This window comes from Oncorhynchus mykiss, chromosome 9 (assembly GCF_013265735.2).
Source record: "Oncorhynchus mykiss isolate Arlee chromosome 9, USDA_OmykA_1.1, whole genome shotgun sequence".
Classification (NCBI taxonomy): domain Eukaryota; kingdom Metazoa; phylum Chordata; class Actinopteri; order Salmoniformes; family Salmonidae; genus Oncorhynchus; species Oncorhynchus mykiss.
Window position 1 is genome coordinate 8,994,827 of NC_048573.1, and position 12,550 is coordinate 9,007,376.

General features: G+C 44.3%; 1 protein-coding gene across 2 annotated transcripts; it reads left to right on the forward strand.

Moving 5' to 3' along the window:
• Positions 1 to 2,584: 2,584 nt before the first annotated feature.
• Positions 2,585 to 12,315, forward strand: LOC110531413 (N-acetyllactosaminide beta-1,3-N-acetylglucosaminyltransferase 3). Of its 2 annotated transcripts, none has more exons than XM_036987262.1 (5): positions 2,585 to 2,626; positions 8,459 to 8,549; positions 8,626 to 9,664; positions 10,390 to 10,475; positions 11,024 to 12,315. In XM_036987262.1, exons 1-5 carry the CDS (start codon positions 2,614 to 2,616, stop codon positions 11,154 to 11,156), a joined length of 1,362 nt encoding a protein of 453 aa, XP_036843157.1. In that variant the 5' UTR covers positions 2,585 to 2,613; the 3' UTR covers positions 11,157 to 12,315. The 2 variants fall into 2 exon arrangements, with proteins under 2 accessions (XP_036843157.1, XP_021470287.2); XM_021614612.2 differs by having other exon boundaries at positions 2,603 to 2,928.
• Positions 12,316 to 12,550: the final 235 nt, after the last annotated feature.

Here is a 12,550-nt window from a genome sequence, read left to right on the forward strand (position 1 = left end):
TATGGGAGGGGGTTCCCACCACACTACTGAACAACAGATCCACCAGGTCATGTGAGTAGCCTGTGAATTAAATCAAATATAATCACTCAATAAACATATAGCGGATATTATATATATATATATGTTTAGTGATGATACTAATAGAGGGACTGTAAGTACAGAATAGAGTCAGACCAGTGATGCTGAAGGTGGTATTACTTACTATACAACCAGCCAACGTTACTGAATGCTTGTGTTATGTAAGACTGGTACTCGGGGCTAGACATGCACCATCCTTCATTCATTTATGCCCTAGAAAATACACAATAGACTTTTATGAGAACGGGCATGTTGTTTGTAGCACTAGTAGGAGACGAAGATCCTGAATGTTAGCTAGTTTTAACCTATATAGCTAGTTTTAACCTAACCCTTGATCATGACTCCCACTTCCATTAAAGGCAGACTGCCGACGGGCCCTGAGTTACCGACTGCTAACCCAAACAATATACCTGTTTTCATAAAAGTAGCTAGCTACCTAAATTGCAAATCTGGGTTAGTTATCATTATCTTTGTCCGAGTTTAAATTACTTGGCTGACTAGCTAAACTTTCGTTTTCGTAATGGGTCCCCAAACGACTCTCCTTCGCCTTCACACGGTGTGAATGCAAATGCTCACAATATCGACGACAAGCTGGCTGACGTTGAGTCCTGTCAAAACGGGTCGCCAGGTGTAACGTTAGGCATGCAACTCTTCCTCTCTGAGACATTACACATTGGGGAGAGACTATGTATTTGGCTAGTTACATCACGGGTATCATAGCCACACACAAGTCACAAGCATCATGTTGTGTGTTTGTTGTAAATAATGTTGTAAATAATCCATTCCTTGCCATCTTGCACAATATTGTTGAATGCATTAGAAATCTGCACCAACTATATGCAAGTCGATTTTCACTCCTATGCCGAGAAAGTGTGCATGCATTGCAGACTTCACAGCCCACAACAGGAGGAAGCTGGGGGCGGACACCACCTTGTTGTCTCTGGGCAATTGGACATCATTGGTAAAAGTGGGCTTGTAAGTAATTCATAACTATCCCATCCCTACCCGTTACGATTGCAGTCACTTCCAAATGTTGTTTTGGAAGATACTGGCTTTATGACCAAAATGATCCTGTTTACACTTCGTGGTTCATTTTGATACTAGAATCAATGTTTCTGACTCATATCGATGCCACGTAGGCCCTTTATAAGTGTATAAGTTGGTTCTAGGAGACAGTTCAACTTTAAAACTGCAACATGTTCTGTTATTCTCATGGCAAAATGTGAGGAATATCATGAGGTGATTAATTATATTAAACAGCTATTTTTTCCGCTATGCTCCATGGACATTTTTTGGGAATTTCAGGAAATTAGCTTTAAAACTGCAAAATGTTCTCTCAGACAAAATGAGTCAAATTGAATTATAAAACTTTTTTTTTTTTTTAGGGGGGTTGGGGGGCCTTCCACGTATACTGTATTCTCAAAATATCCCTCCATATACCATAATAAATTTGGTCAAACTGTAAAAAAATATATATAAAAAAAGAATAATGTTTTAAAAAAACATGGGGGAATACGCTCATCTACTGTTTGTCTCCCCACCACCACAATTCCGCCCTTGCAGTGTACACATATCTCACTGTCAACTGCATTTATTTTTAGCAAACTTAACATGTGTAAATATTTGTATGAACATAAGATTCAACAACTGAGACATAAACTGAATAAGTTCCACAGACATGTTAGTAACAGAAATGGAATAATGTGTTCCTGAACAAAGGGGGGGTCAAAAGTAACAGTCAGTATCTGTTGTGGCCACCAACTGCATTAAGTACTGCAGTGCATCTCCTCCCAATGGATTGCACCAGATTTGCCAGTTCTTGTTGTGAGATGTTACCCCACTCTTCCACCAAGGCACCTGCAAGTTCCCGGACATTTCTGGGGGGAATGGCCCTAGCCCCCACCCTCCGATCCAACAGGTCCCAGACGTCCCGTGCTCTTCGCTAGCCATGGCAGAACACTGACATTCCTGTCTTGCAGGAAATCACGCATAGAAGTATGGATGGTGGCATTGTCATGCTGGAGGGTCATGTCAGGATGAGCCTGCAGGAAGGGTACCACATGAGGGAGGAGGATGTCTTCCCTGTAACGCACAGCATTGAGATTGCCTGCAATGACAACAAGCTCAGTCCGATGATGCTGTGACACACCGCCCCAGACTATTTTCACCTTTGTGACGGACCCTCCCCCTCCAAATCGATCCCGCTCCAGAGTACAGGCCTCGGTGTAACGCTCATTTCTTCAACGATAAACGCGAATCCGACCATCACCCCTGGTGAGACAAAACCGCAACTTTTCAAAACTGTGACCTTAATTGCATACTGTCTTTAAGCTGTTAGTGTCTTAATGACCGTTCCACAGGTGCATGTTCATTAATTGTTTATGGGTCATTGAACAAGCCTGGGAAACAGTGTTTAAACCCTTTTACAATGAAGATCTGTGAAGTTATTTGGATTTTTACGAATTATCTTTGAAAGACAGGGTCCTGAAAAAGGGACCTTTCTTTTTTTTTTTGCTGAGTTTGTGAGTGTGTGATATGGGAGACAGAGGTATGTTTATTTCGACATTACAAAGAGTTTTATAAACAATGGCACCACTGCCATGTTTGCACTGAGCCTTGCTTTTGGAAAACCACATCAATCTCCGGCTTTGGCTGTCAGAGATGCACCTCCCCGACTTTCGTTTGCACTCAAATAAGGCCAGTACAAACCGCGGTGTAAAGCTTATGCGGTAAGTGATTTTTAGAGGAAGTTGGCCAATCATGAACTTATTTTGGTAGAGTTAAAACGACGTCGCTGTGGAATAGTGTTGACATTTGACAAGCCAAATAGACGTACGATGATAACCAAGGGTAAGTGCGATTCAATTAGCTTATTTCAACATTTCTGTTTAGCACCATGATACAACCATATGGCATTACTTGTTTCATCCTGCTTTTAATGTTGCTATAAGAGAATGTATGAATGATGCTTCCACTAGATAGCACAGTCACGAAGTCGAGGTAAGCTATATCCTACAAATGAATGAACTTTGTTTTTGCTTTTAGTTTAAGGTTAGGCATGAGGTAAGCAGTGTGGTTAAGGTTAGGTTTAAAAAGCACATTTTTAAACAAGAGACATGTAGAAATAAGTGCGGTGTATAACTTAGTATGCTGTGACGACCGATTGCTGAAGAAGCGTTGCACTTCCGTGAAAGTAAGGACTCTTCTCTCTTCATTCCGTTTGAAGTCGCCAAATGTTGAGCTAATATTGTTTCCACTAAAAGAAAAGTCGCGCGCTAATTTAGTGTTTTCGATGCCATCATTATGTTGCAACTACTGTTGTTTCCAAACAACCACTTTACATCATCATGTAGGCTAAATGTGACCGAACACCTTGATTCGGTATTATGTAGCAACATGTGCATTTAATTTATTTATTTTAATTTTACATTTTTACATTGGATAAAAGCAGAGACACAGAGCTACAAAATGGTATATCATACACTGCATTTGTTTTTTAGGAACGATGGGAAAGTAATTCTGCTTCGAAAATGGATAAACTTGTAATGCAACTTTTGAGTAAATGGCCTTTGAATGTTCTGGTACCTACTGGAGAGCTCTCCTTTGTCTACACCCATTCAGCATTGTTCACACCCTCTTAAACCAGTCCTACCTAATCTCTCTAAGTATTGACATGTGAGGTAATGTGCTAAACAGTGAGTAGTGTAGTAAAGATTAAGACTAAAAGTCGTAGCCTACAATAATTTATATTTACCTGGATATTTTTTCGTATAAATAATATAATATACATTATGTGCAAGAACACTATTGATGATCGATTAGGTAGTTATACAACCAGGGGTAAAATGCCTAAGCAGCAGGATTTAAAAAAAACAATTGTAGCAGCAACATATGGTGTGTGTGTGTGTGTTAGGAGAGTCATTTGAATATGTGCTTCTACACCTGCATTGCTTGCTGTTTGGGGTTTTAGGCTGGGTTTCTGTACAGCACTTTGAGATATCAGCTGATGTACGAAGGGCTATATAAATAAATTTGATTTGATTTGAATAAAGGCACTGCAGGTAGTGCTGATGACTGGTCCGTCCAAAACATTAATGAACAAGAATCTATATTCAGAGAGACGGTTTCCGTCCTGCCCTGGACTTTGGTGCGGGGCATGTGATGTCCATAGCCTCTTCGTCGCAAAACTCTGATCTTCTGAAAAACATACGTTTTGTCGAGCTGTGTCCAGTCCAGGTGGAGCTTGTACAGGCAGACCATCTACGGGAGGAAGGATGTCAGCGTTGCGCAGCAGGTAAAACCTGGTCTGAGTCTGAACGCTCCTTGGTGACAAGGCTCCAAAGCATCGAAGATGTAAAACAGGAAATAACAAAACCAAAAAATAGAAGACATTACAACCTCGCACAACATCAATTCACCCCCTAAGTTTAGATAAGAATAATAACCTCATACAATGCAATGAAGATTATTTTCACCTGATGTGCTGATCATGCTTGATCTGTGGCAGCGGCCTGAAGTACAGAGTCCGGTGTTGTTGCCAGCCACAGCTTTCCACCAGCACTGTACCATCTTCCAGTCCAACCAGCTGTGGGACGTTGACGCCTGTCAGTGCTGTCAGTCTCAGACAGTGTTCACTCTGGTCTTTCTGAAGCACTGCTTGATGAGGTCAAAGCACCAGTCGGGGGGGGGGGGGGGGGGGACTTGGTGTGGCCTGTGATCAGGAAGTGAAGGTCCAGACTGGTGGAGCTTGTGCATGGTCCGCCAAGCGCAATACCAGAGCACAAACTTGTTCTTGTTTTGGCCACTGCAATTATCACTATTCAGGTCCACACGTGTTTCCCCAACTCCGTAGTTGGTGAAGAAATGGTGCATGTAGTTGATGACTGCGCTGCTGCCTTTGCTGGATGACATGCCTTCATCAATCAAGTAGTTGACTTGTTGTGGTATTCCTTCACAGTGGACACCAAACAAGACAGGCTTGCGAGTAGTTAAAAAATAGATGGGACCTGGCTACATAGGGTCAGATGGATAGTAGATGGGACCTGGCTACATAGGGTCAGATGGATAGTAGATGGGACCTGGCTACATAGGGTCAGATGGATAGTAGATGGGACCTGGCTACATAGGGTCAGATGGATAGTAGATGGGACCTGGCTACATAGGGTCAGAAGGATAGTAGATGGGACCTGGTGACATAGGGTCAGAAGGATAGTAGATGGGACCTGGCTACATAGGGTCAGAAGGATAGTAGATGGGACCTGGTGACATGGGGTCAGAAGGATAGTAGATGGGACCTGGCTACATAGGGTCAGAAGGATAGTAGATGGGACCTGGCTACATAGGGTCAGATGGATAGTAGATGGGATCTGGCTACATAGGGTCAGATGGATAGTAGATGGGACCTGGCTACATAGGGTCAGAAGGATAGTAGATGGGACCTGGCTACATAGGGTCAGATGGATAGTAGATGGGATCTGGCTACATAGGGTCAGATGGATAGTAGATGGGACCTGGCTACGTAGGGTCAGAAGGATAGTAGATGGGACCTGGCTACATAGGGTCAGAAGGATAGTAGATGGGACCTGGTGACATGGGGTCAGAAGGATAGTAGATGGGACCTGGTGACATAGGGTCAGAAGGATAGTAGATGGGACCTGGCTACATAGGGTCAGAAGGATAGTAGATGGGACCTGGCTACATAGGGTCAGATGGATAGTAGATGGGATCTGGCTACATAGGGTCAGATGGATAGTAGATGGGACCTGGCTACATAGGGTCAGAAGGATAGTAGATGGGACCTGGCTACATAGGGTCAGATGGATAGTAGATGGGACCTGGCTACATAGGGTCAGAAGGATAGTAGATGGGACCTGGTGACATAGGGTCAGAAGGATAGTAGATGGGACCTGGCTACATAGGGTCAGAAGGATAGTAGATGGGACCTGGTGACATGGGGTCAGAAGGATAGTAGATGGGACCTGGTGACATAGGGTCAGAAGGATAGTAGATGGGACCTGGCTACATAGGGTCAGAAGGATAGTAGATGGGACCTGGCTACATAGGGTCAGATGGATAGTAGATGGGATCTGGCTACATAGGGTCAGATGGATAGTAGATGGGACCTGGCTACATAGGGTCAGAAGGATAGTAGATGGGACCTGGCTACATAGGGTCAGATGGATAGTAGATGGGATCTGGCTACATAGGGTCAGATGGATAGTAGATGGGACCTGGCTACGTAGGGTCAGAAGGATAGTAGATGGGATCTGGCTACATAGGGTCAGATGGATAGTAGATGGGACCTGGGTCAGAAGGATAGTAGATGGGACCTGGGTCAGATGGATAGTAGATGGGACCTGGGTCAGATGGATAGTAGATGGGACCTGGGTCAGAAGGATAGTAGATGGGACCTGGGTCAGAAGGATAGTAGATGGGACCTGGGTCAGAAGGATAGTAGATGGGACCTGGGTCAGAAGGATAGTAGATTGGACCTGGCTACATAGGGTCAGAAGGATAGTAGATGGGACCTGGGTCAGATGGATAGTAGATGGGACCTGGATGGCCGTAATCGGCACCAGACACCTGGCTAACTTCATGGGTCAGCTAGCTAGCGAAACAATGAACCATAATCCCAATTCATAGAGTACTAGCAAATACATAACTTTAGCTAGCTATGACAATCGGTAACATTGAACCTATTTGGTTTAGTAGTTAGCTAGCTAACATTAAGCTATGACTAGCAATGCATAATGGCATTCTGAGATATCACTACACACAGAAAATACACCTAATGTTATGTAGCAAGCCAGCCATCTACCGTCAGCTAGCTAGCTAACAGTAAGCTTTAACTTTCAATGAAAACAACTTCCTGACAAATTTAGAAACTGAAACTGTAGCTAGACTCTTACCTGTATACGTGGATGAACGCTTCGAAGCAGACTGAAACCCCTTTCATTAAATAAGACGTCCTAGGTATTTTCCGCTTTGTTTGTACAGCTTCCGTTGTGTCCAGTCACTCTGGTTCACAATGACCATGTGCAATGGCATAATAATAATCCGATCTTTCTCCCCCTCTGTCACAGATGCCATGGGTTGCCCTTAGTTTGAAGATGTAATCCGGAGCCAGGTGTTTTATACAACAGCCTTCTGTGTTCTCTTTGACTCCCTATGCATTTTGCAATCAAACGTCAGAATTCTATTCATCTCCTTATCGTACTCGGCTTCTACCGTCACTGTCAGGACTAGTGTCTTCTTTAAAGAGAAATGTTTTGTTTTTTTACCTAAATCAGGTATTTCCTCATCGTCTGATTCATTTTCATAGTCCGAGAGAGTTAGTATGGCACGATCGTCCTCCAGAAAGTAGCCATCACAATTTTTCCCACTGACTTTTGTCGATAGCGCCTGATAAATTCAGGGCAGGGATGTTGTTGAGAGCAGTAGCAACATATTTGCAGTCCTCCATGGCTAACGTTATATCTTTCGAAAACACCACAAACCAATTTGAACCTCATCTCTCGGCATGTCCAGCCCACTGATTATCTCATCCAATCATGGCTGGACTGGCAACGAGAAGGTTCCTGTCTTTTTCTGTGGCTAAACCAACTAGGCTCGTAATTTAACAATTGTATTCGTATTTATAAATGGCAAACTAGTTTGTTATTAAGGCACATGAAAGTTCAAATGTTCCAGAAGGCATTTCAAAAAAGCATTGATAAAAAATGTATTACATTCAAATGGCACTCCTGTGAAGTCATGACTTGCGACATACACCTAGTTTCCTGAAACTGGTCAAAAATGTATGATATCTCACTGGACTCGCCTAGGATTGGGGTCAAATCCATTTCAGGAACTAAACTGACATTCCATTTCATGAAGCTCGTGGCGTTGCTTCCAGAGGCAGTTTGGAACTTGGTAGTGAGTGTTGCAACCGAGGATAGACGGTATTTACGTGCTTCAGCACTCAGTGGTCCTGTTCTGTGAGCTTGTAAGGCCCACCACTATGCGGCTGAGTCATTGTTGCTCCAAGACGTTTCCACTTCACAGTAACAGCACTTACAGTTGACCGGGGCAGCAGGGCAGAAATTTGAGGAACTGACTTGTTGGAAAGGTGACGTCCTATGACGGTGCCACGTTGAAAGTCACTGAGCTCTTCAGTGAGGCCATTCTACTGCCAATGTTTGTCTGTGAAGATTGCATGGTTGTGTGCTCAATTTTATACACTTGTCAGCAACAGGTGTGGCCGAAAGAGCCAAATCCATTCATTTGAAAGGGGTGTCCACATACTTTTGTGTGTGTGTGTGTATATGTATATATTAGTACCTCCTCAATCCATCCCTCTCTCCCACAATCCATTCCCCTTACCCTCCCTCGCTCCCTCTAGGCTGTATTAGGATACTGCTCCCCAGGCCTGGTGTCTCCAGACTGGTTGTCCTGTCTCTTTCCTCCTCCCTGGCTCTGCTGCTACTCTACAGGTGGGTGATACGACAGACAGATATAATATAAATCATGACTTCATGATCATTTCTACTTCTTCTTCTTCTTCTTCAGCTCTTTGAATGGTCCCCAGAGCCCCTCTGCGCTGCACCAGGTCTTCCTAAATTTCAGACATGTCCGCTCCTACCCCCTCCTCAGACGGCCTCGCTGCTGCCGCCTCCATCCCCCCAACTCCAAATTTAACCCTGGACCCAGTCACCCCAGACCCAACCCCTGGTCCCTCTACCCTGACTCCAACCACGACATTGAAGCCAGCCCCATCCTTCTGCTCCTAGCAATCAAGTCCCACCCTGCCAACTCTGACCGCCGGGCTGCCATACGAGCCACCTGGGGCAGGGAGAGGGAGTGGAGAAGCCAGGGCGTGAGGAGGGTGTTTCTACTGGGCCTGGGAAGAGACAGGGGGGAGGAGGGGGGAGACCCAGATCTGGGGGAGGAGAGTGAGAGATACGGGGACATTCTCCAGTGGGAGTTCCGAGAATCATTTTTCAATGTGACTCTGAAAGAGGTTCTGTTCTGGAACTGGTTCCACCAGGAGTGTTCTACAACCGTTCTCTATATTCTAAAGGGGGACGATGATGTTTACGTGGATGTGGAGAGAGTGGTGGGGTTCCTACAGAACAGGGAGACCGGGATGAGGAGAGAAGAAGAGGGAGAGACGGAGATAGGGGGAGAGACATTGATAAGGGGAGGGAGAGGGATGAGGAGAGGACAAAAGGGAGAGACGGAGATAGAGAGAGGGATGAGGAGGGGGACTGAGATGAAGAGAGTGATAGGACCAGGGGCAACGAGAGAGCGAGGAACAGAGGGAGGGGCAGGGAGAGAGCGAGGAACAGAGGGAGGGGCAGGGAGAAAGCGAGGAACAGGGTCTCCCCAGCCTCTCTACATGGGACGTATCTTTGTGGAAACCTATCCTGTGCGTATATGGTGGAATAAGTACTACGTCCCCTACTCCTTGTACCTTGGCCCCTACCCTCCCTACGCTGGGGGTGGAGGCTACCTCCTCTCCAGAGATGCCCTCTCTCTTCTCCTCCACGCCTCCACCAGGGTGCCTCTCTTCCCCATCGACGATGCCTACGTCGGCATGGTCGCACAGGTGAGATCTTTGGTTGATTGGATGAATTTTATTATTATTATTATTATTATTAATTTTATTATTGAATTTACAAAAATGTAAATTCAATAATATTTGGTCATTTAGAAATATACAGGTAGACGCAGTCATTCCTTGAGCCACAACATTTTATTTTGACCTTTTCTTTAACCTGGCAAGTCAGTTAAGAACAAATTCTTATTTCACAATGACGGCCTAGGAACAGTGGGTTAACTGCCTTGTTCAGGGGCAGAACAACAGATTTTTACCTTGTCAGCTCAGGGATTTGATCTGGTCCAAACCGGTAACCGAATAAGAATCAAATCCAGTGATCTAAACCACTAGGCTACCTGCCGCCCCAGGACCCTACTCCTCCGTAGAGCCCTGGTCAAAGTAGTGCACTACCCTATGGGCCCTGGTATTAAGTAGTGCACTACCCTATGGGCCCTGGTATTAAGTAGTGCACTACCCTATGGGCCCTGGTATAAAGTAGTGCACTACCCTATGGGCCCTGGTATAAAGTAGTGCACTACCCTATGGGCGCTGGTATAAAGTAGTGCACTACCCTATGGGCCCTGGTATTAAGTAGTGCACTATATAGGGAATAGGGTGCCATTTGGGATACTCACCACAATGGACAAACTCACATAAGCAAATGTAACAAAATGATGAAATCTTTCTCTCTCCCTCATTTCTCTTCCCCCTCTATCTGCTCCGTCTCTCTCCAGGCAGCTAACCTATCAGCCAGAAACCACCCTGGCTTCATGCCTGTGGAGTACTCTCCCTCCCGCCACCCCTGTCACTACCTCAACAGGTAAAAGTACTCTTTCGTTTCCACGTCTAACAAACGCCTAAACGGCAACAAGTAGCCGAGCTCTGTCAGGTGCGCCAGGATGTGTAAGGACCAGTGTGTTACGTTCTTGGCTGTACGAGACGTGTACAATAAACAGTACCAGTCAAAAGTTTGGACACACCTTCTCATTCGAGGGTTTGTCTTTTATTTTGTACTATTTTCTACATTGTAGAATAATAGTGAAGACAAACTATGGAATAACACATGGAATCATGTAGTAACCCAACCTTTGACTGGTACTGTGTATGACATAGGTCACGGGCATTCTATGTATTCTGTCCAGTGTGTAATGTACATTGTCTATTTTGCATACAGCACTTCTTTTAGAGTTCCCTGTATTTTATAAGGAATCCTGGTTAGAAGATTCCTGGCATTATGAGAGAATAAGAATAAATTCCAAGAATCCTACAACCAGTATTTTTTTGGGGGGAAAAAACAGGGCATTTGAGGAAAGTGAAGTATTTTGCAACCCTTACGTGTCTAAGACCATTATCTTGTCACTACCACAGTATCATGGTCCTCCACAAGCTGCTACCCACAGATCTGCTTCGTCTCTGGAGCTTCCTCCAGACCCAGGTGCACTCCTGTAGGGACTCTGCCCAGGATGGGCTCACCTTGGCCAGAGCGAACTCCCCTGGTTAGGATTGGAGGGAAAGCTGATCCTAGATCTGTACCTAGGGCAGGGGGGTATCAAGTGTATTTTGTTCTGCGGGACACAGTTGGTCTTCACTGAGGTTTGCATTGACAATTTGCCCAAAATAGGTTGTCTGTTTTTGGAATGTTCAATGTTACCTGACGTTCTAGCTCCAGGGCCTGATGGGTGTCAGTTTTGCCCCAGCTAACACACCTGACTCCAATAATCACCAAATGTATTTTATTTAACCTGGCAAGTCAGTTAAGAACAAATTCTTATGTACAATGATGGCCTATGAACAGTGGGTTAACTGGTCTAGGAACAGTGGGTTAACTGGTCTAGGAACAGTGGGTTAACTGGTCTAGGAACAGTGGGTTAACTGCCTTGTTCAGGGACAGAACGACAGATTTTTATCTTGTCAGCTCGGGGATTTGATCTTGGAACCTTCCGGTTGCTAGTCCAACGCTCTAACCACGAGGCTACCTGCCGCCCTAATCATGAGCGTCAGTTTAGAATGCAATTTGATTCATTAGCGTTTGCTAAGGATGGAGAAAAAGTGTGACGCCAATCAGGCCCTTTAGGACTGGAGTTGCCCACCCCTGAGCTAGAACGTCAGGTCTAGCAAGCTGCTGGACAGACTGAAGAGACTATAAATGTAGATTCATTATCATGTTTAACCCCTGACCTAGGGAAACCTGGAGTGAGATCTTAGATGTTTGGTCCGACGGGATTAACAGACAGTATAATTTAATGCACTGAGCAGCGTCATGAATAACCTCAAGGATCTTTTACTGTGGATTATTTTATTTTTTGATTTTTAGTGTGAGTGTGCGTGCATGGGCATGTGAGTTGAGGTTCAATTACTATGAATCAAGCTATGAAATTGTTTAGTCAGTTTTGCAGAGATCAGATGTGTATCAGATATGCCCCCCAAAAATCAGATCTGAGTCACATCAGACTGCCTGTCTAAACATGGCTTTTGTATACCTGTGTTTTATACTGTGTGTGTTACTCCACAGTTTACTGATGTTTTACCTCATGTTCTATGGGACAGATCTTGTGAATTAAAAAGTGTTGTTTTTCAAATGACACTGAATGAAATTCCGATGTGATCTAAAAATCTGAGTAATGATTGTAAATAAATAAATAAATAAATATAAAAAAAAATCTCCAAGAGAACCTCATGATGTAATGTAGGGCTGGACGATATGACCAAAATATATAATTGTATATATTTTTTTATTTAACCAGGTAGGCCAGTTGAGAACAAGTTTCTTATTTACAACTGCGACCTGGCCAAGATAAAGCAAAGCAGTGCGACAAAGAGTCAGTAACACAATAGAAGAGAAAAATAGGAAAACCTACGTAGAAGAGTAGTATCATATCACGATATGTTTCGCAT